The sequence below is a fragment of the Eimeria necatrix genome, genomic scaffold (assembly GCF_000499385.1).
Source record: "Eimeria necatrix Houghton genomic scaffold, Enh_scaff11, whole genome shotgun sequence".
In the NCBI taxonomy this organism is placed as follows: Eukaryota; Apicomplexa; class Conoidasida; order Eucoccidiorida; family Eimeriidae; genus Eimeria; species Eimeria necatrix.
Window position 1 is genome coordinate 89,819 of NW_013651892.1, and position 22,306 is coordinate 112,124.

The 22,306-nt window shown below is 60.5% G+C and overlaps 1 protein-coding gene across 1 annotated transcript; it reads left to right on the plus strand.

Annotated features, from left to right (window-relative positions):
- Positions 1-3,528: 3,528 nt before the first annotated feature.
- ENH_00006940 (RNA pseudouridine synthase domain containing protein, putative) lies at positions 3,529-21,555 on the plus strand (the record flags this gene model as incomplete). Its single annotated transcript, XM_013578311.1, has 12 exons — positions 3,529-3,990; positions 4,230-5,020; positions 5,567-5,986; positions 6,178-10,742; positions 11,153-15,138; positions 15,368-15,474; positions 15,903-16,022; positions 16,385-16,729; positions 17,123-17,315; positions 17,495-18,404; positions 18,718-20,120; positions 20,341-21,555. 12 exons carry the CDS (start codon positions 3,529-3,531, stop codon positions 21,553-21,555), a joined length of 14,517 nt encoding a protein of 4,838 aa, XP_013433765.1.
- Between the last annotated feature and the right edge of the window lie 751 nt (positions 21,556-22,306).

Genomic DNA, 22,306 nt, shown 5'->3' on the forward strand with positions numbered 1-22,306 from the left:
GCAACTAACCACCAGTGGCCATCGGGTGCTTCTAACATTTTCCCGCAGCAGCAGCAGCAGCAATAGCAGCAGCTGGAACAGTAACAGCAGCGGGCATGGCACGAGGGGAAGGCAGAGCAATGCAACTAGGGGCCTTAGGGCAGCGCTAGCTGTTATTGCGTACCGTTAACTGCGTCTAAAAATTAATTAATTTGACTAAATTTAATAGAGACAGAGACGAAGCAGAAAGGGAGTTACTGCTGCTGTGGGGTTTTCAAGAGACTGCTGCTTCAGCCGTCGCCGCTTGCTGCCAAACTTGAGGTGTACATACACCTGACAATTCTTGGCGCAGCAGCAGCAGCAGCAAAGCAATAAAGAAATAATACAAAAATAACTTGCAGCGAGTGGTACTAGGTGGTGAGTTGGCTGCTGCTGCGGCGGCGCAGCCAGGACAGCAGCAGCAGCAACAGCGGCTGCCGCTGCAGTTGCTGCTCACCTGGGTCTGCGGGTTGCTCTGGGGCTTTAAAGCATTTGCATTTGCTGCTCCTATAAGGGGCACTGTTAACGATCCTCTTGGTGCCCACGGACTCAGCAGCAGCACTCTCTTGCTGCAGCAGCAGCAGCAACGCGCCTTCTGCCCTTGTGCATGCTGCCGCTGCTGCTCCAGTTGCTGCTGCCCTCAACGCAGCAGCAGCGCAGCAGCAGCAAGACAGCAGAAGAGTTTTTTTATTATTGGAGATTGACGCCTGGTTGCAGCGTCTGCAGTAGCAGCAGCGCAGCAGCAGCGGCGACAGCGGCAGCGGCGCGGCGCCCGTCATTGGCTGCAGCAACGCGTAAGTCTCAACATGAGGATTGCGAGGATTTGCTGGTGGCCTCTGGAAGCGTATCCTGCTGCTGCTGCTTCGAGCGCTGCTGCCGCTGGCGCTGCTGCTGCTGCTGCCTTCACTGCCGGGCAGTTGCCGGAGCGGCCAAGCAGCAGAAGTAGCAGCAGCAGCTGTACGCGTGTTGTCTCGTGAATTTACTGGAGCAGCAGGCGTTCTGCACTTGCTGCTGCTGCAGCAGCTGCGGCAAGACCGCTGCGTTTGCTGCAGCAGCGGCACCAGCAGCAGCGCGCTTGCCTCCGCTGCAGCGACCGGCTGCCAGCAGCAGAGGAATCAATAGCTAACAAATTGAATGTCCAGAGCACTAACTTTTACGAAGACGGTTTATTAAAATAAACGAAACGAAGCAGGGGAGCAGCAGGTCTGAGTTTGGAGACCTTTCAGCTGCTTGGCCTCTGGGGACTCGGGAGTCGCGGCCGTAGTAGCACAAACTCATCTTTGCTGCTGCTGCTGCTGCTGCTGCAGGGTTTGGGTCGCTGGGCTTCACGTTGTGTTTGGAGTTTCTGCTCGTTGCCGCGCCGAAGGGGCCTCGGTGCCTCCTGCTGCCGCAGCAGCAGCAGCAGCCGTAGCAGCAGCAGCAGCTGTGGCAGCAGCGACAGTTGCAGCCCGGGTGCAGCAGCAGCGGGCTGCTTTGTGTATCTTCGCGTCTTAAAGGGTTGGAAGCCTCAGCTGTGGGGTGTCTAGACACCCGACCTCCTCTACGGTCTGTAGTCCTCCGGACTTCGCTGCTGCTGCTGCCGCAGCAGCAGCTGCAGCAGCCGCATAAGCAGCGGCCGCAGCAGCAGCAGCAGCAGCAGGGTCACGTTATTCGAGATGGGGAACAACGGCAGCTCCGTGTCTGCCTTTGGCTTCGGAGATCCTCCACCCTCTCTGAACGACAGTAACGCAAATGCCCACAGAGGTTTGCTGCTGCTGCTGCTGTTGCTGCTGCTGTTTCTCCTTCCTGCTACTGCCTCTAGCTGCTGCAGCAACTACTGCCACGCTTTGCTGGCGCTTCTCGTCGGCGTTTTCTTCTCCGTTATTGCAGTCGTTAGTGTGGCTTCTTTCGAGCGATTCTAGGGTTGAGGGTTTGGGGTTTCGATTTTGGGTTGAGGGTTTAGGGTTTAGGGTTTGGTTGTTGCGTGCAGTGGCAGTCGCCGAGCGCCGCCTGTTGGCTGTGCGGGGGCCCCCTGGGGGCCCCCAGAACTTTTCGAACTCGTTGTTAATGCCGCTGCGCTGCGACGTGGCTGCTGCTGCTGCAGCAGCCGGCAGCAGCAGCAGCAGTAGCAGCAGCAGCAGCCCGCCGCCTGAGGAGGGGCTGGAAGGCCCGCGCACTGTACGCCGGCCCTGCTGCAGCTCTGCCGCTCCTCTTGTGCTGTCGTCACCAGATGCTCTGCGGCTGGGTAGTAATTTGCTGCCGGATGACTCTGCTGCTGCTGCCATTGCCGCAGCTGCAGCAGGTCGCAGCAGCTGCAGCAGCTGCAGCAGCTGCAACAACATGGCTCTGGCGGGGGTACCGGGGGTCCCGGTGTTACCGCTGGAAGCAGCAGCAGCAGCGCAGCAGCAGCCTCAGCAGCAGCAGCACCACTTGGGCGCAGCAACGTGCTTCGGCGTGCCGTTGCATGCACGAGGCCTCAGCAGCAGCCGCAGCAGCAGCGAAGGTGCAGCAGCGGACGCGTTTATGTGCGGGTCCGAGTTGCTGCCGGCCGCGGCGTCGCCTGGGGGTTTGGCAGCAGCAGCAGGAGCAGCTGGAGCAGGGACAGCAGCAGGAACGGGAGCAGCAGCAGCAGCAGCGGGAGGCCTGGGTGGCTTCCCTGGCGGCTGCGTGCGGTGTTCTCCTCATTTTTTTGGAGCAGCAGATGCTGCAGAGGCTGCTGAGGCGGAGGGTGCGAAGAGCGGGGTGTCTGGTGTACAGGGTGTATGTGCTGCTGCTGCTGCTGCTGGGTTGGGGGAGAGCAGCCACGGCTCTCTGGTGCAGCCTGGGAGCAGCAGCAGCAGCGGCTATGGTTCTCCGAACAGCAGCGGAGGGACGGCGGGGGCAGGGAGTCAGCACAGCCTGATGCCGTTGAGCAGCAGCCCGAGCGGCGGGAGCAGCAGCAGCAGCAGCAGCAGCAGCAGTTGCTGCGTGGGCGTGGCTTACCGCGGGAGCCCGAGCGCTGCGGGTGGCGGCGCGGGTCTGGTTGGGAGCTGTTCGTCGAGCGCAGCAGCAGCAGCAGCAGCAGGAGGGAGCCCGCCGTTGACGACGCGGGCGAGCGGGAGCGCGAGCCCCGGAGGCGGGGGCGGGGGCGCAGCAGGGAGCAGCGGGGGCAGCAGCACGAGCAGCAGCACGAGCAGCAGCAGCAGCGGGCGCATCGGGGGGGACCCGCACTGCGTGGAGTTCGCAGTGCGGAATTTCTGGAAACTGGCGAAGACCCAGAACGACCTGGAGTCCCCCACGGTGGGCCACTGCAGAGGCTTCGCCTTCCGGCTGCTGCTGCACCCCCGCGGCACTGTCGGCACTGACTCCGAGGCTTCGCACTTGTCAGTGTTTCTCGAAGCCGTCAAGCAAGACTGGTACCCGGAGGACTGGGTGTTTCCGAACGTGCGTTTCGAGTTGACGGTGGTGAACAGCAAAGACAGCAAGCTCAGCGTGACCTCCTGGGCGCACTGGACCTTCAGCGCGGAGGCTACCAGCCGCGGCTGGCAGAAGATGATTTCCCACGCCCGCCTCACTCGCCAGCAGGGCTTTGTGGACGACGAGGGCACTTTGTTGGTGCGCGGCAAGGCGGAGCCTCCCTTCCCCGCGCTGTGGTCTCGGGGGCCCCTCTACAAGCCCCACAGGGGTTGGGAGTACATTCCTGAGCGGGCTGCCAGGGCCCTCGAGGAGGTTTCTTCGTCTTGCACTGTTGCTGCTGCTGCTGCCGCAGCAGCAGCGGCGGCCGACGGCACTGACACCCACAGGCACGCCGCTCTGCACGAACCCCACCCCGCCCAACAGCAGGCCAGCAACGCAGCTCCGGGCAACGCCCAAACCGCACCCACACCCGGAGCAGCAGCAGCACCAGGCACCCATTTCAAGGCCCCCACTGCAAGCCTCCTCTCCTACGTCGAGCCCATCGTCCCCGCCCTGCAACCTGCGCTGGGCGCAGACTGCGTTGCCCTCTTTGTCCACGTAACCACTTACCCTCAACTCTAATCCCTATCCGCTAAACCCGAAACCCTAAGCCCCCGAAACGCCGGGGCAACCCTAGCATGGTATCTACAGAAGAGAGAGCAGCTTTATCCAAAGTATTCGTTCGTTGCGAGAGCGGCGCCTTTGCGTGAGACCTTCGGTGCTCGTCTTCAGGGTTTAGGGTTTATGGTTTGGGGTTTAGGGTTAAAGGGTATGTTTGTTTCTGTGCGTCCCCGCAGTGTTTGTTTCATCTGAGTGAGTTCCGGCGGCAAATCTTCAGCTGGGGCTCGGAGAAGATTTGCTACCCCTCGGTAGAGGCGCTGGCTGCAGACCCTTCGCTTGCTGCTGCTATTCCCCCCTTTACAGACGGGACCCTCATAGGCGCGCTGCAGCACACTTTTGCCTACATGCAGCTGTGGCCGCTAGCGGTGGCATGCCGGAGGTTCCAGCAGCTGACGGCGGGGGGCTGTTCGGCGGCTGCGGCTGCAGCTGCAGCAGCAGCAGCAGCAGCAGCAGGCGTCTCCTCCGAGGTCTGCCCCTCCGAAGTGTGGCGCTGGTATGGCGCTGAGCTCTTCCCCAAGAGCGCAGCAGCGACAAGGAGAGAGGGGCCAGTAGCGCTCAGCCGAAAAAATAGGTTTTGCTACTTCTGTCAGCGGTGCTTCTGCTGCTGCAGATGCACTCATGCCGCTGCAGCGGCGGCGGCCGCCGGGGGGCCGCCTTTGCTGCTGCGGTCAGCTGCAGTAAACTCCCCAGCGTCACAGGGAGCACCAGGGGTAGGAGCAGCGGTGCCCAGCTGCAGCACCTGCAACGGCTGCAGCACCTGCAATAGCTGCACAGGCTGCAGCGGCTGCAGCGGCTGCAGTAGCTGCAGCAGCTGTAGCAGCTGCAGCAGCACCGCGGCAGCAGATCTTAGGAGGCCCCTCTGCGTTCACCAAGGCGAGGGATTTGGTGCTGCTAGTGCTGACTGCTTCGACGGGGGCGGCGGGCGTATGGATAGAAACGCGTGTCTTTGCTGCGACCTTATAGACAGGTAGGATATTTTATGTCAAATTGTTTTTGCACAATCTATTATTTATATCTTTTTGGATAGAGATCTGGTTGGGTAGCAGGTTATTTACTCAACAACGACGCGAGGAACAAGCGCAGCCATGCTGCTGCTTGCCGTCGCCCGCAGTCTTCGCGGAGTGTGGGAGATTCCTGTGAATTGTTGCTTTAGAACGCATGCGCCGCTGCATTTATTTCTGCTTCATGCATGTGCTTAAGTACTTCTTATTCAAGAAGCAGGCGTAAATGCCTGTACATTCGAATGTGTTTCATAAGTATATTTTTCAAACGGTTATAAATGTAAACAAGCCCTTGAATGGGCCTGCATGCAGTGGCAGGCAAACGCAGATGAAAACCATTCTTTCTGAAGTAACGCCAACTCGGCGTTGCGTGAAATTTGTATTTCCTTTTGAACTTACACTCCTTGAGTCGCAGCGGTTTATGGCTTTGCTACTGCATAGGGGCTTTTCATGAATTACATTTGAGTGAGCTAGTGACTTCGTGGGACGCTGTGCTGCTTGCTGCTGTCCAGACACCCCGAAGTGATGGCCACTCTGCCGCCGCCGCCGACGACGCGCTGCATTTTGCGGGCTTTGCACCTCCACGATCTGCAGAAGCTGGAGAGTCCTGACCCTCTTGTGCGCGTCCACACGGAGTTGTTCTCCCTGTTGATGCGAGAAATAGCCAAGACCAGCCTGGAGGAGCGAGGGGCGCATCAGCAACAGCTGCTGCAACAGCAGCTCCAGCAGCAGCTGCTCCTGCAGCAGGACACGGAGTCCGAGTCGCAAGCTACGGCTACCCGCACGAACCCAAGCAGCAGCAGCAGCAGCAACAGCAGCAGCAACAGCATTTGGGACAACGAGAACGGCCACTACAGCTCTTGCGATCACTTGGAAGCGACTTGCCACGAGCTCTTCTGCTCCTCAGACAGATCCGTCGGACTCATGGCACCGTACGACTACTGCTGCCTGTTCTGCTTCCCGTGCTGCTGATTCTGCTGCTGCTCCTGGGTGCCGTCACTCTTGCTCGTGCAACTGCATGCACGTGCTTTGCTGCTGCTTTGCTGCTGCTGCACAATTTCCTTGCTGCCTTTTCCTGTGGTTTGAGAGTTGTTTTCTTTGTTGGTGCTGCTGGCGTTGGCAGGGCGTCGGTGAGGGCGCAGCAACAGCAACAAGGCGTGGTGGGCCCTGCGTTTGCGCTTAGGGACGGAACCCCGGATATCTCCGCGGGATTCACGCGCTGCAAGCACGTGCATTCTTTACCAAAGGCCCTTGAGAGTTGTGGCCGTCCGCTGCACCACTACCCCGAGGTCTTGTTTGTATATCTGCAGGCCCCCAAGCAGTCAAAAAAGGGGGAGCTGTTTGACGCGCCGCTGCGCCTCGATGCGCAGGGGCTGCTGCAGCTGCGGGCGGCGAACGCGCCGCAGCCGCCGGCGGCAGCGGGTGGGGGTGCAGCAGCGCCTCCTGCAGCAGCAGCAGCTGCGGCTGCGGCGGCGGGCGTGGGGCAGAACGGTGGCGGGGTACAGGCAGCAGGGGGTGGCGGCGCTGCTGGGGCTGCTGTTGCTGCACCGCTCTCCCGCCTGAGGCAGAAGAAGCGGCTGCGGCAGAGGCTGCAGCTGTCCCGGCGGCTGTACAGGGGAGCCCCCGAAGCTGACCGCGATAGCGATTTTTCAGAGACAGACATGTCCGACGAGGAGAAGACGGGAGCAGGGGCAGCAGCAGCAGCAGACGGACCGGGCTGCACGCCGCCCGCAGCAGCAGCAGCAGCAACGGGGGCGACAAGCGGAGCAGCAGGCGGGAACACGCCCACGGGTTTGGCCGCTGCGACGCCAGCGCCCGTGGCTGCTGCTGCGGCTGGTGGCGGCGGCGCCGTGGGGCCCTCGGCGGCAGCCAGCAGCAGCAGCAGCAGCAGCAAGGGGGCTGTGGCACCTCTTTCGGCGTCGTCGGAAAAGTGGTATTCTTTATTCGCGTTGTTCATCAAGGAGGGAGACAGCAAGGGGGACCTTGGGGGCTCCGTAGCCAGCCACTCTCTGCTGCTGCGGCCTGAAGAAGACGGGCCCTGGTTCCGCATAGCTGAGGGTCGCGTGGAGCGGCTCTCCGCCCGCGTGGAGTTCACTGAGTGGAAGTGCCACAGGGACTTCTTCTGTGGAGGTGCCATTTACATAGCGGAGGACTACATTGACTCACTGCAGGCCGGCGACGTGCAGGTTGCTGGCGACGTCAAGGAACTCAACCCCTGGCTTTACTATAGAGTTCTTTACGAGTTAGGCGTCACTGAGGCCGAGATCAGGCGCCCGTGGATCGTGCAGAAGCCGCAGCAGCAGCAGCAGCAACAGGTTCCGCCCGCCACGACCCAGGACCCCAGGCCAGCTGCCGCGGGCGCCCCTGCAGTAGCAGCGCCCGCAGCGCCATCGACAACTGCTGCTGAAAGCCAGCATGGAGAAGCTGCAGAGGCAGCAGCAGCTGCAGACGCAGAACGGCCTAAACCCCACACGGAAACGGGAGAGGCACCTGCAACAGCAGCCGCAGGTAGCCCCGCTGCACGAGCACCAACTACAGCAGCAGCAGCAGCAGCAGCAGCAGGTTCAACAGAAGAAGAGGCAGCAGAAGCGACCAAAGAAACCTGCGAACCACTCACGTCAGCCCCTGCAGCTCTGGAGCTTCCAGCTGGCGCCGTGGCGTCAGATGCTCCAGCAGCAGCAGCAGCAACAGCTGCAACAGCAGCAGCAGCAGCACCAGCTGCAGCAGCAAGTGACGACCTGTCAGCCCTCACTACGGAGGCGCGGCTTAGTGTCATTCGACCTCTTGCCGTGTGGCTGATGGAGGTAGTGCAGGACAAGGCCAGACTAGCAGCAGCCATAGCCTTAGCAGCAGAAAACCAGCAGCAGCATCCGCAGCAGCAGCAACAGGAGCAACAACTGGAGCAGGGGCAGGAGCAGCAGTACCAGAAGGAACTGGGCGATGGCGAAGGCGCTGAGCCGCAGCCCGACACACAGCAGCAGCAGCAGCAGCAGCAGGATTTGGATAAGGAGAGCAAGGCTGCAGCAATAAGGGACATGTGCCGCATTGAAGAAGAGGAGTTGCTGGTGCTGCAGGAGCTCCGTTACGCCATGGCGGGGCTGCTGCTGGACGAGTTCATAGATCGGTACTGCCCGCAGCCATCGGCTACTGCAGCGGCAGCGGCGGCGGCGACATCAGCAGCAGCCCCCGACGCGGCAGTGGCGTCCGTGCTCAGTTCCGCGCCCGCAGCAGCAGCAGCAGCAGCAGCAGCAGCAGGCACAGCCACCACCACAGGGAAGGGGGCCTTCGTGTCATGGGCCGCGTCGTCTCCTCAGTGCTTCAGCCTGCTTAACCCTGAAGGCAAACTGCTAGTGACAGATGCTGCTGCAGTTTTGGAGGCCCCGATCTGTCGTTTGGTGGAGACAATTTGCTCTTTGCTTAAGGAGGCGGCTCTCTACCTGCAGGCCATGCACCTGAAGGCAGCACGAATACGCAGGCAGCAGCAGCAGCAGTTGCAGACGGCTGCAGCAACTGCTGCGACGGCGGTGGCAGAGGCAGGAAAGGCGTCTGAGGCTCAGCGTTTAGCAGCTTTGCTCCCCGAGAAGGGCGAAACTGCTGCTGCTGCTGCTGCTGCAGACTTGGCAGCAGCAGCAGGCGGGGGCGACAGCATGATAGAGCTGCTAGAGCTGGAGCAAATGGGACCGTCGTCGCCGGCGCACCAGGCAGTGCTGTCGCGGCTGTATGATTTATGGCACTGCTGCTGCTGCTGCGGGGCAGACGCAGTAGCAGCTTTTGCAAGCCCTCAGGCGCCGCCGCCTGCGCCTAGCACGTTGCCCTTCTCTTTGGCGTTCAGCGCCGCCGCAGCGGCCGCAGCAGCAGCAGCAGCAGAAGCTGCAGCAGTGTCCGCAGGGGCTGTCAGCGGCGTGCCTTCCCCCGCGCCGTCGTCGTCAAGCTCCGCTGCTGCCGCCGCAGCAGCAGCAGCAGCAGCAGTGTCTAGTGGCAAGCTGCGGGCCACGCAGCTAATGCTGGCAAGGGCCTACTCGCGGGAGGCCTCGCAGCCTGTCTCTTTGTCTTCTCCGCTGTCGGGGCTCGACAGCACTCTTGACTGCATGGCCAAGCTGCGCATGCACTTAGGGCCTCTCCCTTCTTTAGGCGCAATGCGTGCGGCGCTACACCGCCGCAGAGTCCCCACGGCTCATTTGCGGAGGCCCCAGGAGGTTGTCTTCTTTTACTACCATATTTTCGGCGGCAGCGGCAGCAGCAGCAAACAGGTCTTCAAGGATATGCAGCAGCAGCACCCCCAGATGCACCCGGGACTTATCCAGCCCCTCAGAGACGCCAAAACCCCCGCAAGCAGCAGCAGCAGAAGCAGCAGCAACAGCAGCAAGCGCTGCACCTGCGGGGGCCTCAGCTCAGACCTGCGGCTTACGCTGCCTGCGGCTGTGAGCGACGCACTGACTACGGCGCTGGCCGTGGGGCTTACTTGCAAGCAGACGGGGAGGCAGGCGGGAGAGACGGAGGCCATAAGAGAGGCTCTTGCTGCTGACGCCCTGCGTATCACTGCAGCGCTGCAGCACGACGCCCGCAGACTGTGTGCTGCAGCAGCGGCAGCAGCAGCTGGAGAAACGCCCTGCTGCTGCGGTGGCCAGGTCGAGCCAACTGACGCAGAGGCGGCAACTGCAGCTGCAGACGGTGCAGAAGACAGCAGCAGCAGCAGCAGCAGCGGGGACGCCGTTGCTGTCTTTGACCCAGCAACCTCGTCAGCGGCGTCCGGTACAGCGGCAGCAGCAGCAGGAACAACAGTAACAACGGGGGGCGGCGGAGCAGCAGCAGCACGCAGGCGCAAAGCAGCACGGGGCGCAAGCCCGTCCAGCAGCTTGTCTGTTTCTTTGTCTCCCCTCCTGGACGCGCTGCTGCCTCGTGTGATGTTCACGCAGGCCGCAGCAGCAACTGCAGACCCCCGCGTCTTCCTGCTGTCTGTGCACTCTGCTGCAGTGCCTGACAAAGCAGCAGCAGCAAAGGAATATGGAGCGCGGTTGCGGCCGTCGGACGCTGCTGAGGCCCTGCGCAAGAGCGCTGTTGCTGTTGCTGCTGCTGTTACGAACCCATTTGCTGCTCCTGACATTGGCCGCGGTGGCCTGCGTTTTGGCTGCCATGGGGTGGACGGGTTCAGCAGCAGCAGCAGCAGCAGCAGTAGCACTAGCAGTACCGGGGGCTCGTCTCTGGGTGCGTTCGGGTCTGCAGGTAGCATGCTGCCATTTGCTGCTGCAACGAGCTGCCGCGGCGCCGCAGTGGTAGCAGCAGCAGCAGCAGCAAGTCTGGAGGCGGAGCTGATGGAAATAGGAGTCATTGTTGCAGCAGATCTGGCCGGCCTCGAGGGCTTCTCCACAGAAGACATTTTGCTGCCGAAGCAGCGGCTGATCGTAAGGAAAAGAGATGGTGCAGGAGCCCCTCTGACAGTGCGGCGGCTGCACTGCGCGCTGCGGCGTGTGATCCTTTCCCAGCTGGCTGCGGGCGCAGCGAGCGACAGCAGCAGCAGCAGCGGCAGCAGCCGGGGCCTCGAGGACACGTGGGGCTTTGTGTCCCCGCTGCAGGGCGACAGCAACAGCGGCCTCATAGACGTTGACTCCTCGCTCTGCTACAAAGCCTCGCCTCTAGACGCGTTCATTCTGTATGCCCTGCGGCCCGACCACGACCCCACAAGGAGAGGTTAGTTGTTGCTGCTGCCATTTGAGTTGGGTTTTGCTGCCGCTGCGGGTTCGCTGTAGCCTCTCAGTCTTGTGTCTGCACTCGTCTGCGTGTGGTCCTCTGCTGTGTCATTGCCACTTTGTTTGCGGTCCCTGCTGCTAAAGTCTATGCTATAGTTTCTAAACCTTATTCCGTCGCTGCAAAGCCGAAACCCTCGTTCGGCGGTTTCGTAACTGTCGGCGTTTCTGGCGGGACCCCGCTTCACCAGTGCTGGGCTGCTGAGGGTTTGCCAGAGAGTGCTGCTGCTGCTGCTGCGGTTTCTCTAGTTTCTGTGTCTGTCTTATCCTGTCTGTGTGTCTTCTGGGGTGCTGCTGAGTCTTGTTCATATGCGCCGTTGCTGCTGCGCCCCGCGTTGCCTTTGTTTCCTGCAGGCCGCCGCCGCTTCGTTTTTATGGAGGCAAATGACCTAGTGGAGAATTACGTAGATGCGAAGCGGCTGCTGCTGGACGCTGCAGCTCCGGACGTGACGGTGCTGCTGATGGGGGCGCCGGCCCGCTGTTACAGCAGCAGCAGCAGCAGCAGCAGTGGGGAGCTGTTCCCTCTGGAGGATGTTTCGGAGCAGCCGCTGCTGCTCTACAAATGGTTCTGCCCAGACACGGTGACACTGGTTTGCCTAGGCGCGCTGGTCTGCGACGCAAAGCAGCAGCTGCAGCAGTACGTGCTGCGCTGGGTGCTGCCGCGGGTGGGGGCCAGCGGGTTAATAGCCGAGCAGCAGCAGCAACAGTTCGCAGCGGACCCGGAGGCGCTGCTGGTCATGGAGGAGTGCAGTGTACGTACAGTGCAGAACATCCGTCGCTGGGCCTGCGCCATCAGGAAAATCAACAAAAAGACAGGAGACATCATTATAGTGCAGCCGCGGGTTTATGTAGAGTCCCCGGCCTCTCTGCGTCACAGAGAGGCAGCAGCACTTCTTGAAAAAGTCTACTCAATGGAGGGCGTGAACGAGCGGGAACTGGACGGGCTCGCGGCGGCGCTGCCGCCGCTTGCTGCATCTGCTGCTGCGGCAGCAGGAGCAGCAGCGGCAGACGCAGCAGCAGGGAAGCCAGGTGACAGTCTGCTGCTGGGCCTCGGCGCAGACGGCTGGGCAGCATCAGTGGGCGCAGGACTGCTTGCGGGTGCAGGGAGTCGTGCTGCTGCTGCTGCCGCTGCTGAGGCAGCAGAGGAGGACGGAGCAGCAGCAAAAAAGAAAAAGAAGAAAGCAAAGAAACAAACTCTGAGGCAGTCAATCCCCACTAACAAAAAGAGCACCATAGCCAAGCTTGCCGAGGACAGCAGACGGGCGGAGAAAGAAGATGGGGACAAGCACGAGGAAGTGCCCAGCGTTAGTTTGGCGGCTGCAGCGGCGGCTGCAGCGGCAGCAGCAGCAGCAGCAGCAGGTGTTGCTGCCGCCGCTGCTGCAGAGGCGCAGCAACAGACTGCGGACCTTGAAGCTGAGGCCGCGCTGCCAGCAGCGACAGCAGCGCAAACGGCAGCAGCAGGTACTCCGGCAGCAAAAGGGAAGGCAGTGGCAGCGGCAGCAGCAAAAGCAGCGGCAATGCCTAAAGCAGCAGCAGCACCTAAGGCAGCAGCAGCCAGTGCAACAATAGCTGACCCCCACTCCAGCCGCGGCAAGAAGCAGCAACAACAGCAACAGCAACAGCAAGCCGCAGTAGAAGGACGTAACAAAGCGAAAGAGACGCCAAAAGGTGCTACTGCTGCGGGAGCAATGAAGCCTTATGAGAAAAAACAAGCGGCAGCAGCAGCTGCTGCTGCAGGAAGCCCGCAGCAGCAGCTGCGAGTCCCATCCGCAAAAGCAGACGATGACGCAGCTACCGATAGTAAAAGAGCCAGAGACAGGGCACTGCAGCAGCAGCAGCAGCAGAAACGTGGTGCCGCCGCTGCAGCGACGCCTGAAGCTATCTGTCTCCCAGCAGCAGATAAGCCATCCGCTGCCGCAGCTGCTTCCTCCCCGCAGGTGGAGCCAGCTGCTGCAGCAGAAGCAAAGAGAGGCGCGGCAACAGTAGCAGCACAAAAAGCTCGTGCCGCAGATGCACAGAGGCGTGGCGTATCTTCGGCTGGCTCTCCGACGGCAGTTGCGGCGGCTACAGAAGCAGCAGCAGTAACAGCTGCTGCGTCACCAGCAGCAGCAGCGTCTCCAGGTAGTTCACGGTCTCCATTGGGCCCGAGAACAGCTCGCGGCGTCGCACAGAAGCAGCAACACCCAGATTCACCAGCAGCAGCAACAGCCGCAGCAGCAGGTGGAGACTGGTCTCCCTCACTGCCACTATCGCCTGGTTCTTCAGCCGCCGCAGCAGCAGCAGCCGCGGAGCTGCCTTATGCATATTTGCTGCAGCCGCGGAGCCTAAACACGCTGCGGCAGTTGTCAGTGGCAAGGGACATAGAAGAGGAGACCCTGCGGTCTCTTGCAGCTGAGGTGATCGACTCTGTCTTGACTCACATAAGCGGGGAAGCAGCTGCAGAAGCAGCAACAGCAGCAACAGCTGCAGCGCCATGGCTGGAGGCTTGTCGAGGTTCTGCAGCAGCAGCGGCAGCAGCAGCTAAGCGCGGCTCCTCCGCAGCTTCCCCCGCAGCAGCGCCCGCTGCAGCAGCAGCAGCAGCAAGCAGCAGTGTGCGCACTTCTCAAGACAGCCCGCTAGCCCGAGACGTGCTGCTGCAGGCAGCAGAGCTGCTGGACCGCATGAGCGCCACCAGCCTGTGCAGCCAGCAGCGGCCCTTGTTTGCGAAGCAGCTGCAGGTGCACCTTGAGGAGGCGCTGCTGCAGGCTTTCGACTGCAGCAGCGCTGCAGCCCAAGGCGCAGCAGTAGCTCCAGCAGCAACTCCGACGGCCGGGGCGCGCAGCAGTTACAGTGGCATTGCGGCCCCTGGGAGCAGCAAGCATGCGGCCAGCAGCAGCCCCAGCAGCAGCAGCAACAACAGCAGCCTAGAGGGCCTAAGTGCTGCTGATCTGCGCTTCGTTGCCTTCCAGAGGCTGCTGACTCCCCGCAGCTTGGCTGCGTGTGAGCTGTTCGCAGTGCTCGCTGTGGGGCGCAGCGGCCTAATCGTCTCGCGCAAGCTGCTGGCGACCCACTGCCACAATTTCTTAGACCGCACAGCAATAGCAGCAGCCAGCAGCAGCAGCAGCGGGGCTAGCAACAGCGCTGCGCCCGGCAGCAGCAGCAGCTCTGCGTCAAGTAGCAGCTCCAGCTCCACCGCCAGTGCAGCTCCTTCCAGCAGCAGCAACAACAACAACAGCAGCTTGAAGGTTGCCCTAGTGGCCAGCATGTGGTTCGCGCTGGGCCCCCGCCACTTGTGCCGGTTGGGGGAATCGCAGCAAGGGCGCCGCTTTGTGGACTCGGTGTCACGGCGGTTGAGCGACTACAGTTTGCTGCTGCTTCCTAGCAACCCGAACCAGAGCAGCAGCTACCCCTGCGTGTTGCCGCTGCTTCAGCAGGGCAGCAGCTTCTTTTCCCCCCGCGTAGCAGCAGCGGGAGGCGTGGAGGCCCTCGTGGCGTGGGCGGTGGCGGTGCTGCTGAGATGGCTGCAGTCTGTTAAGGGCACGCAGCTACCCATAGTGAGGGCCCCTGCGTTGTCTGCTGCTGTAGCTGCTCTCTCTATGCCTTCGGCTTTCCTGAACGCCCACGCCCTCAGTGCACAGGCTGCTCAGCCAGCAGCAGCAGAAGCTGCTGCTGCAGCAGCCGCTGCAGCCGGGTCCCCTCCTCTGTCCAGCATGCCTGAGGAGGCAGCAGCTGACGCCGATGCTGCAGCAGCAGGATCAGCAGCAGCAGCGCCGGCGTGGTCTCAGGTAGCTGAGGGTCGACCTACTGCGTCTCACCGCGGGGCAGCATGGGGCTCTTCGTCCCCACCTCCAGCAGCTTCTAGCACTGCAGCAGACGGGTCTCCCTGCCGTTCCACTGCAGCAGCAGCAGCAACAGGCGGGCGCCGCGGTGCGTGCAGCAGCAGCGACAGCTGCTCCCTAGCGGACTGGGCAGGGGAACGGGGGGACTCCGAAGAAGAAGACGAAGAGCTTTATGCGGACTCGTCGCCACCGCCGTTTCACCGGCTGAGTGCTGAGCCTTCACTGCCGAGCGGCAGCGGCGGGGGCGGGGGCGGTTTGCTTCGGAGCCTCAGCAGCAGCAGCAGCAGCAGCCGTCGGGTCTACAAGAAGAGTGCGCCCTACATCCTTGCTGAGGGGGCCAGCTGGATGGTCCTCTATAAGCCCGCCTTCTGGCACTGCTCGGGCCTCGGCAAAACTCGTAACATAAATCTGCCTAAGGTCGCGGCTCCCCAGGAGATCGAAGACGCCCTTTCTCACATCACCACTGAAGACCTCGTCAGCAGCGGCAGGGTTGAGAGCTTCCACCTCTACCTCATGAAAAAAGTAACAAACACCACTGCCTTGCTGCTGCTGCAGTTGCTGCTGCTGCTGCAGATTCTAGTTGTGATGGTGCATTTTGTAGTTGGAGACTGTGTGGGTGCTGGAGTGCCCTCGCGTGCTGCTGCTGCTTCTGCTCTGGCTGCTGGCCTCACGACTACTGCTGCTAACAGTGCTGCTTCCGCCGCACTATGGTTACACTTGTTACTGCTGCTGGTGTTGTTGCTGCTCACAGTACCCTCGTCTGGAAACAGTGCGTCGCTGGGAGGAGATGGAGTGCGGCCTTTGCCACCGCACCGACCTGGAGACGTCGGGCTCGCTGCTTATTGCCAAGACTCGAAGGTAGTGTTGCTGCTGCTGCTGGAGCTGCCGCTGCTGCTAGCGTTGTTGCCGTTGCAGCGGGGGAACTGCTGCTGCTGCTGCTGCTCTTTGTGGTATCCGCTGTGGTGCTGGCTAGAGGCCGCGCGGCATATGAAAATCAAATAGAGTAGCCCATGGACGGCCAAATGAAATATTCTGGCGCTTTTTCGTTGCATTTACTCTCCGCTATTTATTGTTTACCATCTATTATTGCTTGCCTTTGCGTGATTTTCAAAGCGGTTATTGTTGTCTCCGTACGACACTTGTATTCGTGCTTGAATGCCACATCCAGGTTTCCGTCTGTGTTTCATGTTTTTCTTTTATCTTTTGTGGTTTATATTTACATTATTGCGTTTCAATTTCTTATTTATTTCTGTTTTCTGGAGGCGCGCTGCGTTGCTTCTTCGCAGGGCTCGAGATTTCATATTTGAACAGTTCAGGCGCCGCCTAGTGCACAAAGAGTATCTGTTGCTGTGCCACGGCAGGCTGAGCAGAGCCTACGGCAAAATAGACCACCCAATTGCCACAAGGTGGGTTGAGGTTGACGACTTTGTCTGTCTCAGTCGTTTTTCGTGTTCTCTTTGGAGTTTCTTTTTGCCTTTTGCGAGTTGTTTTTCCGTATTACTGCCTTCCTTTGTGGATTCTCTTTTCCCTGTGGTGGCTGTTTCTCGTATCTTTCTTTGGGGCTTCCTTTTTGCTTTTCGCTTTGCTTCTTTCGGTGCTGCGCTTTCCGCTTTCGTTGTGTCGCTCTGCTGCGCTGCTGCGCGCGCAGCGGCGGCGTCTTTTCTTGCGCGTGCGCCTTTATTTGTTTGCACAAGCAGTCAAATGCAGATAAATGCACACACTTTTGAAAATTAACGACAAACGAGCTTCACAGCTTGTTGGCTTACAGGGACTTCGACAGCTGCCGCTCCAAAAGCCACTACTCGGAGGTTGTTGGACCGGACGAGGGCGGGGAGGAGGCGCTGACGGAGTACAGACTGCTCAAGATCTTCAAGCTAAAGAAGCCCGTGGACCCTAAAGTTGCGGCTGCCATTGCTGCTGCAGCAAGACTGCACGCGGCGGCGACCGGCAGCAGCAGCAGTTCCAGCAGCAACAAGAATGCGGGAGCGACGGCGCAGCAAAGGGGCAGCAGCGGCAAAAGCGGCAACAGCAGCAACAGCAAGGACTTCAGTTACACGCAAGAGTTCAGCTTCTGTAGAGTCAAGATACATACGGGGAGGACTCACCAGATCCGGTAAGCAGCACGTGCCCATCGCCCACCCCTATTTTTTTGGTTTCCTTGTCTAGTTTTCTCCTCTTTCTTGTGTCTCTCGTTGGCATTGTTGGCTGTCGGGCTGCAAAGGCCCGTTTGTCTCTTGGGCGGCGGCTTTGTGCACCTGCTTAACCCGGGGGTTAGGGTTTATGGTTGAGGGTTTGAGCACCTGATCAGTCTCAGAGCAAGGGAACTTGGCTGAAAACGTGAAGTGACCCGCCCGCGTTTTCAGCCATCTGACCTTTTGACTTTCTCCTGATCAGTAGCTGCTGCTGCTTTTGGCTGGCCTTAAGTTGCTGCGTGAGTGCGAGTTGCTGCTGTGTAAGGCTTCGCTCCTGCAGAGGTTTGCCGCTGCTGTTTGCTGTGCTGCTGCAGGGTGCACTTCCAGCACCTGGGCCACCCGCTGGTGGGCGATGGCAAGTACTGCGACCAGGGCAAAACAATAATTGACCGTGTCTGGTGCGGCCGTTTGTTCCTGCACTCCAACTTGCTGGTCTTCACCTCTCCAGACGCAGCAGACCCGAAGCCCGTCACGGCCACCTCGCCGCTTGCACCGGAGCTGCAGGCCGTACGTGCTGAACCCTCAAACCCTCGAAACCCTAATGAAGGGTTTTTAGCCCGGAGGCGGCTAGACGCGCCTCCGGACCGCAAATCCTTAGGTATACTTCTGGGGGTTTTCTGCAGCTGTTTTGATGCGCCACAGCGCTTAGCATGCAGTGGCTAGGGCTTGGGGTTTGTGACTTGCAGGCGCTTGACAACGACCTGGTTTGTGTCGAGGACTTTACGGGAGGCAAAGAGAAAGAAGAAAAGCGAGAAGGGTCGCCTGACTTCTCCACCTCTCTTGACTGGCACTTCCCCTCGCCCAACACGCGCCCTGCTGCTGCTGCTGTGAAGGACGGCACAGCCGCACCACAGATGGCGGCGTCGGGAGCTGCAGCAGCTTCTGCCCCGCCCACAGGCTCGCCCGTAGCGCGCAGTGCACCTGCTACCGGCGGGGGCACATTTGCGGCTGTTGCTGCTTCTGCTGCCGCAGCGGACTCAGCAGCGGCAGCAGCAAGAGGTGCTGCGCAGGCAGCCAAACGGGCAGGTGACTCTTCCCCTTCAGCAGCAGCAGCAAAAGGCGGCTCTCCAGCCCTCGTACCAACAGCGGCACAACGCCCAGATGAGGCTGCAGCTGCAGCAGCGCCAGCAGCTGCAGCAGCAGGGGTGGGAGCAGGCTGCGATGCTTCTCCTTCCCATAGGCAACGCTCAGCTGCAGGAGAGTCCACCGAAGCAACAGCAGCAACAGCAGCAGCTGCTGCAGGGCACCCGCAGTCTGCAGCGGACAAGGTCTCTCACAAACCCCAGCAGCAGCAAGAGCAGCAGCAGCAGCAAGAGCAGCAGCAGCAAGAGCAGCAGCAGCAAGAGCAGCTGGAATACGGGACGCGCTGCGTTTTTGGATTCCCGGAGGCTCCTCGTGGCAGCTTGCGGTCATCCCCTTTGCGGTTCACCGAGGCAGCAGCAGCAGCAGCATTGGCAACGGGAGCAGCAACGGCAGCAGCAACGGCAGCAGACCCACACAGCGCAGCAGGGCCAGGGCGGTCTTGGGGCTTCAGAGCCTTCGCGTCTCAGCTGCTGTCGTGTCTGCAGCAGAACTCCAACGACACACCCACTCCTGGTAGGCAGCCTATTGACTTATTTTCCTGCGTTGTTCGTCATGGGTGGCTGTAGCTGATGCACCTGCTCGTTGCTGTTGCTGCTGTTGCTATTGTTCTTTTTGTTTCTTCACTTCTGTGTGTCTGTGCTGCCAGCTGGCTTTGCTTGCACTGCGGGCTCGGGTCCATGCGTTTTTCCAGCTGTTGTTGCTGTGGGTTTTATGCTAATTGGGGCAGCTCTTGCTGGTGCTCTAATTGCTGCCACGGGGATGCTCATGCGGTTGTCGCTGCTGGTGCTGGAAGTGCTGCTGCGGCTGCTGTTGTTGCTGCTTTCAGGTGTGGTTGCTGCTCTTGAAGCCTGGCCCCTCCACGGAGCGTCTCCTTTCCCCCGTCGCGAGTCTCTGGACTTCTGTCTTGCTGCGACGCAGCAACAGCAGCAGCAGCAGCAGCAGAATTTAGGGCTGCTCCTCAGCACCACGAGGCGCTGCATTTACCGGCTGTTTCATGTCTGCGGCTCGCGCACTACCAGAAGCGGCAGGTGCAGCAGCAGCAGCAGCAGCAGCAGCGACAGTGACGCTAACAACGGTGACGCCACTAGCTGCAGCAGCAGCTACGTAGGTCCGTTGCGTCTTTCGTTTAGCAAGGCCTCCGGTCGCCTGAGACTCCCGGCCTGTATACGGCTGCAGACTGAAGCGGCTGCCGCTGCAACAGCAGCAGCGGCGGGGCTGCCAGCTGCTGCAGCAGCAGCCGCAGCAGCTGCAGCAGCAGAACTAAACGCAGGCACCCTGGTGATGCCTACCCCGCCTCGTGGCTGGCGGCAGCTGCTTCAGGTGGCAGCAGCAGCACTCTCTGGCGAGGTGCTATACTGCAGCAAGCCGCAGGGGAGATCTGTCAATTTGCTGCTGCTGCCTGCTGCTGAGGAGGAGTTGCAGCAGCAACAGCAGCAGCAGCAGCACCATGGCCTGCCGCCGCGCACAGCAGCAGCGGCTGCTGCTGCTGTTGGGCAACTGTGGTCTTGCCTTAGTCAGCTGCTTGACTCAGGCTGTGGCTGGCGCTGCTTAGCTCGGGCCGTCCCTAATGTGCCTACGGCTGTTGTTGCTGCTTTGTCAGCGGCAGCGGCACCAGCTGCAGCTTCTGTCTCAGGTGCGCCCCCTCGCAGTCAGATGCGTCACCCTTCCCGGCAGCTTTGCAGGTATGTGCCTTCGCTGCTTCCGGCTGCTGCGACGAGGCTGCTCGCTCCGCAGATGCAGCCGCAGCAGCAACAGCAACAGCAGCAAATGCTGTACGTGCAGCAGCAGCAGCTCCTGATGCAGCTGTATGGAGACCGTGGTGTCCCGGATGCGCGGGAAGAAAGCCGATTCGTGCTTCAGCAACAGCAGCAGCAGAAGCAGCAGCAGCAGCAGCAGCTGGGCTACCTACCACGCATGCAACAGCAGCAGCAGGGGAGGCCGTTACGCATGCCGTCTGTAGATTCAGCATCTCAGCAGCAGCCGCAGCCGATGCAAGGAGAGCCAGAGCAGCTACAGCAGCTTCAGCAGCAGCAGCAACACCTGCAGCAGCAGCAACTGCAGCAGCAACAGCAGCTGCAGCACCAGCAGCAACTGCAGCAGCAGCCAATGCGGCCCCCAGTGTACGCCTACGCTCGTCAGGCGAGCCCAGCTAGCCGGCGGTCTTGGTCTGCTAGCCTGTGGGGCAACGCAGACACTCCAGTGCAACGTGCGGAGCAGCCACAGTTACCAGTAAGCGAGACTTCACTGCTGAATAGCTAGCTAGCTAGCTTGCTGTGTTGACTAGCTGGATAGCTAGCTGAGCTGGCTTGACTACCTAGCCGGCTGTAGGGTTGGGGAGGGCGTAGAGTAACACCAGAATAGCTAGAACTGCCCTGCCTGCTGCTGCTGCGGCTTTGGGTGCCGCCTAGTGAGCGTCCGTGGGGTGTTTCCTGTGTTTGTACTGTTGCAGCAGGCGTCCCAGTTCATGTTTTTGTTCGACTCTGAAAGCTGCGAGCCAGCAGCAGCTGCAGCGAACAACGAGGTGAGGGAGGAAGACCTCCGCGGCTTCCTCGACCTTTCCTTCTTGGCGGCGAGCACCCCAGTGGTATGCAGCAGCAACTCCCAACAGCAGCAACAGCAGCACCATGCGACAGCAGATCTCTCGCCTGTATCCCCGCACGACCCACAGCATCAGCAGAGACGACATTCGCCCACGCGCAGACCCACCCCCCAGCAGCAGCAGCAGCAGCAGCAGCAGCAGCAGGTCCTACGCCTTACAGATAGAGCGGCAGCAGCTGAGGCTCTTCGGCAGCAGCAGCAACATGGCGGTGTTTTGAACAGTCCCATAAGATTGCCACCTTTGCGGCAACAGTCCGAAGTTGAAAACGAGCTGCAGCAGCAGCAGCAGCAGCAGCAGCAGCAGCAGCAGGGTACCCACGTCAACGGCAAGTGGTGTCTTTGCATGGAGGTTCCGCCGCCGCCGTCGGCCCCAGTTCCTCCTCCTCACTTGCTGCTGCTGCATCAACAGCAGCGCCAAGCAGCTGCGCTGGCGGAGCAGCAGCAAACACAGCCGCCGCATCCCCACCACCCGCAGCAGCAGCAGCAACAAGGCATCCATCCCCATCTCGGGAGTTACGGTGTATCCCTCCCGTATTCCTCATCTAACTGCTTCAGCAGCTGTGGCGATATTATTTCTGGTGCTTCTGTTGGGCCTTCAGCGGCTGCTGCTGCAGCAGCAGCTGCTGCTGCTCAGCTGTACCCTCATATGAGCATGCCGCTGCCCGCGGCGCTCCATGCAGCGGAGGGGGAGGCTCTCAGGCCTTCAGCTAGCAGCAATCCCGCAGCGGCAGGGGCTGCTGCAGCAGCTGCTGCGGCTACAGCCTATACACAGACGCTGCAGGGAGCACCCAGCAGCAGCACTAGCAACAGCAGACTGGCGCAAATGTACGTTGAGCAGCACAAACCAGCCTCCGTTGCTTCCCGCGGCGCTTCCGGTGCCGACTCTGCACTTAGCAGCAGCAGGAGCAGCAGCAGCAGCAGCAGCAGCAGGAATTTAGCAGCAAATCCTCTTATAGGGGCAGCAGCGTATGACAGCGACCCCTTAGGGGATCCGCAGCACGCAGCTGCTGCCCGGCCTTGGAGCAGCGCACGTACAAACCAGCCGCCCTATGGCAGGCAGCAGTAGCGGCAGCAGCAGCAGCAGCTGTGCTGTTGCTGGCGCGAAGTGACTTGTTTAAGGGCTGTTTCAGCCCCGGTTTTGGGCCTGGTGGAACTACTTTTATTTATCAGCATCGTAATTAGAATATAAGTCTTCCAACAATTGTAACAGCAGTGATGTTATATTTTAGTGCGAATTGCAGTAGTGGGTGCACGTCATGCGTATTGTCGACGCGTCTACGCGTATCCAGTGATGCGTACACATACCCCAAGCATCGACGAACTTACAGGGAAGGGAAAATGAACGTGCTTGTCCTCTCCTTGCGGCTGTTCAAACACCCCCTCTAACTTCAGCATGAGACATCGGAATGCATAGGACTCTAACTTGTACTGCAAAACTAGTTTCTGCTGCGTTGCAGCTATTGCTGTTACAGCTACCTGCCAGTACGGCAGAAGGGTCTGCTGGCTTCGGATTCTGTTGTTGGCTTCGCCGCTGCACATAAGGAGCACTGCTCACCTGAAGAGGCCTAAGGTGGCTCACCGCAATCCCTACTCAGCTTTTGCTCGCCGCCACCCAAGTGGCAATTCCTTCTTACTGTGCCGAAGTGTTACTCTTTGTGATGTTACACAGCTGGATTTGTTGGGTTTATTGTATAATGTCTATAATGTAAGGTTGGCGCAAGTGTATTTCCGAATGAGGCGTCCTTACACCTCGTTTAAGTGGCCCTTGAGGATTTGAAAAGCTGCAGTCCTTGGCAAAAGTACTCGGTTCATTACCC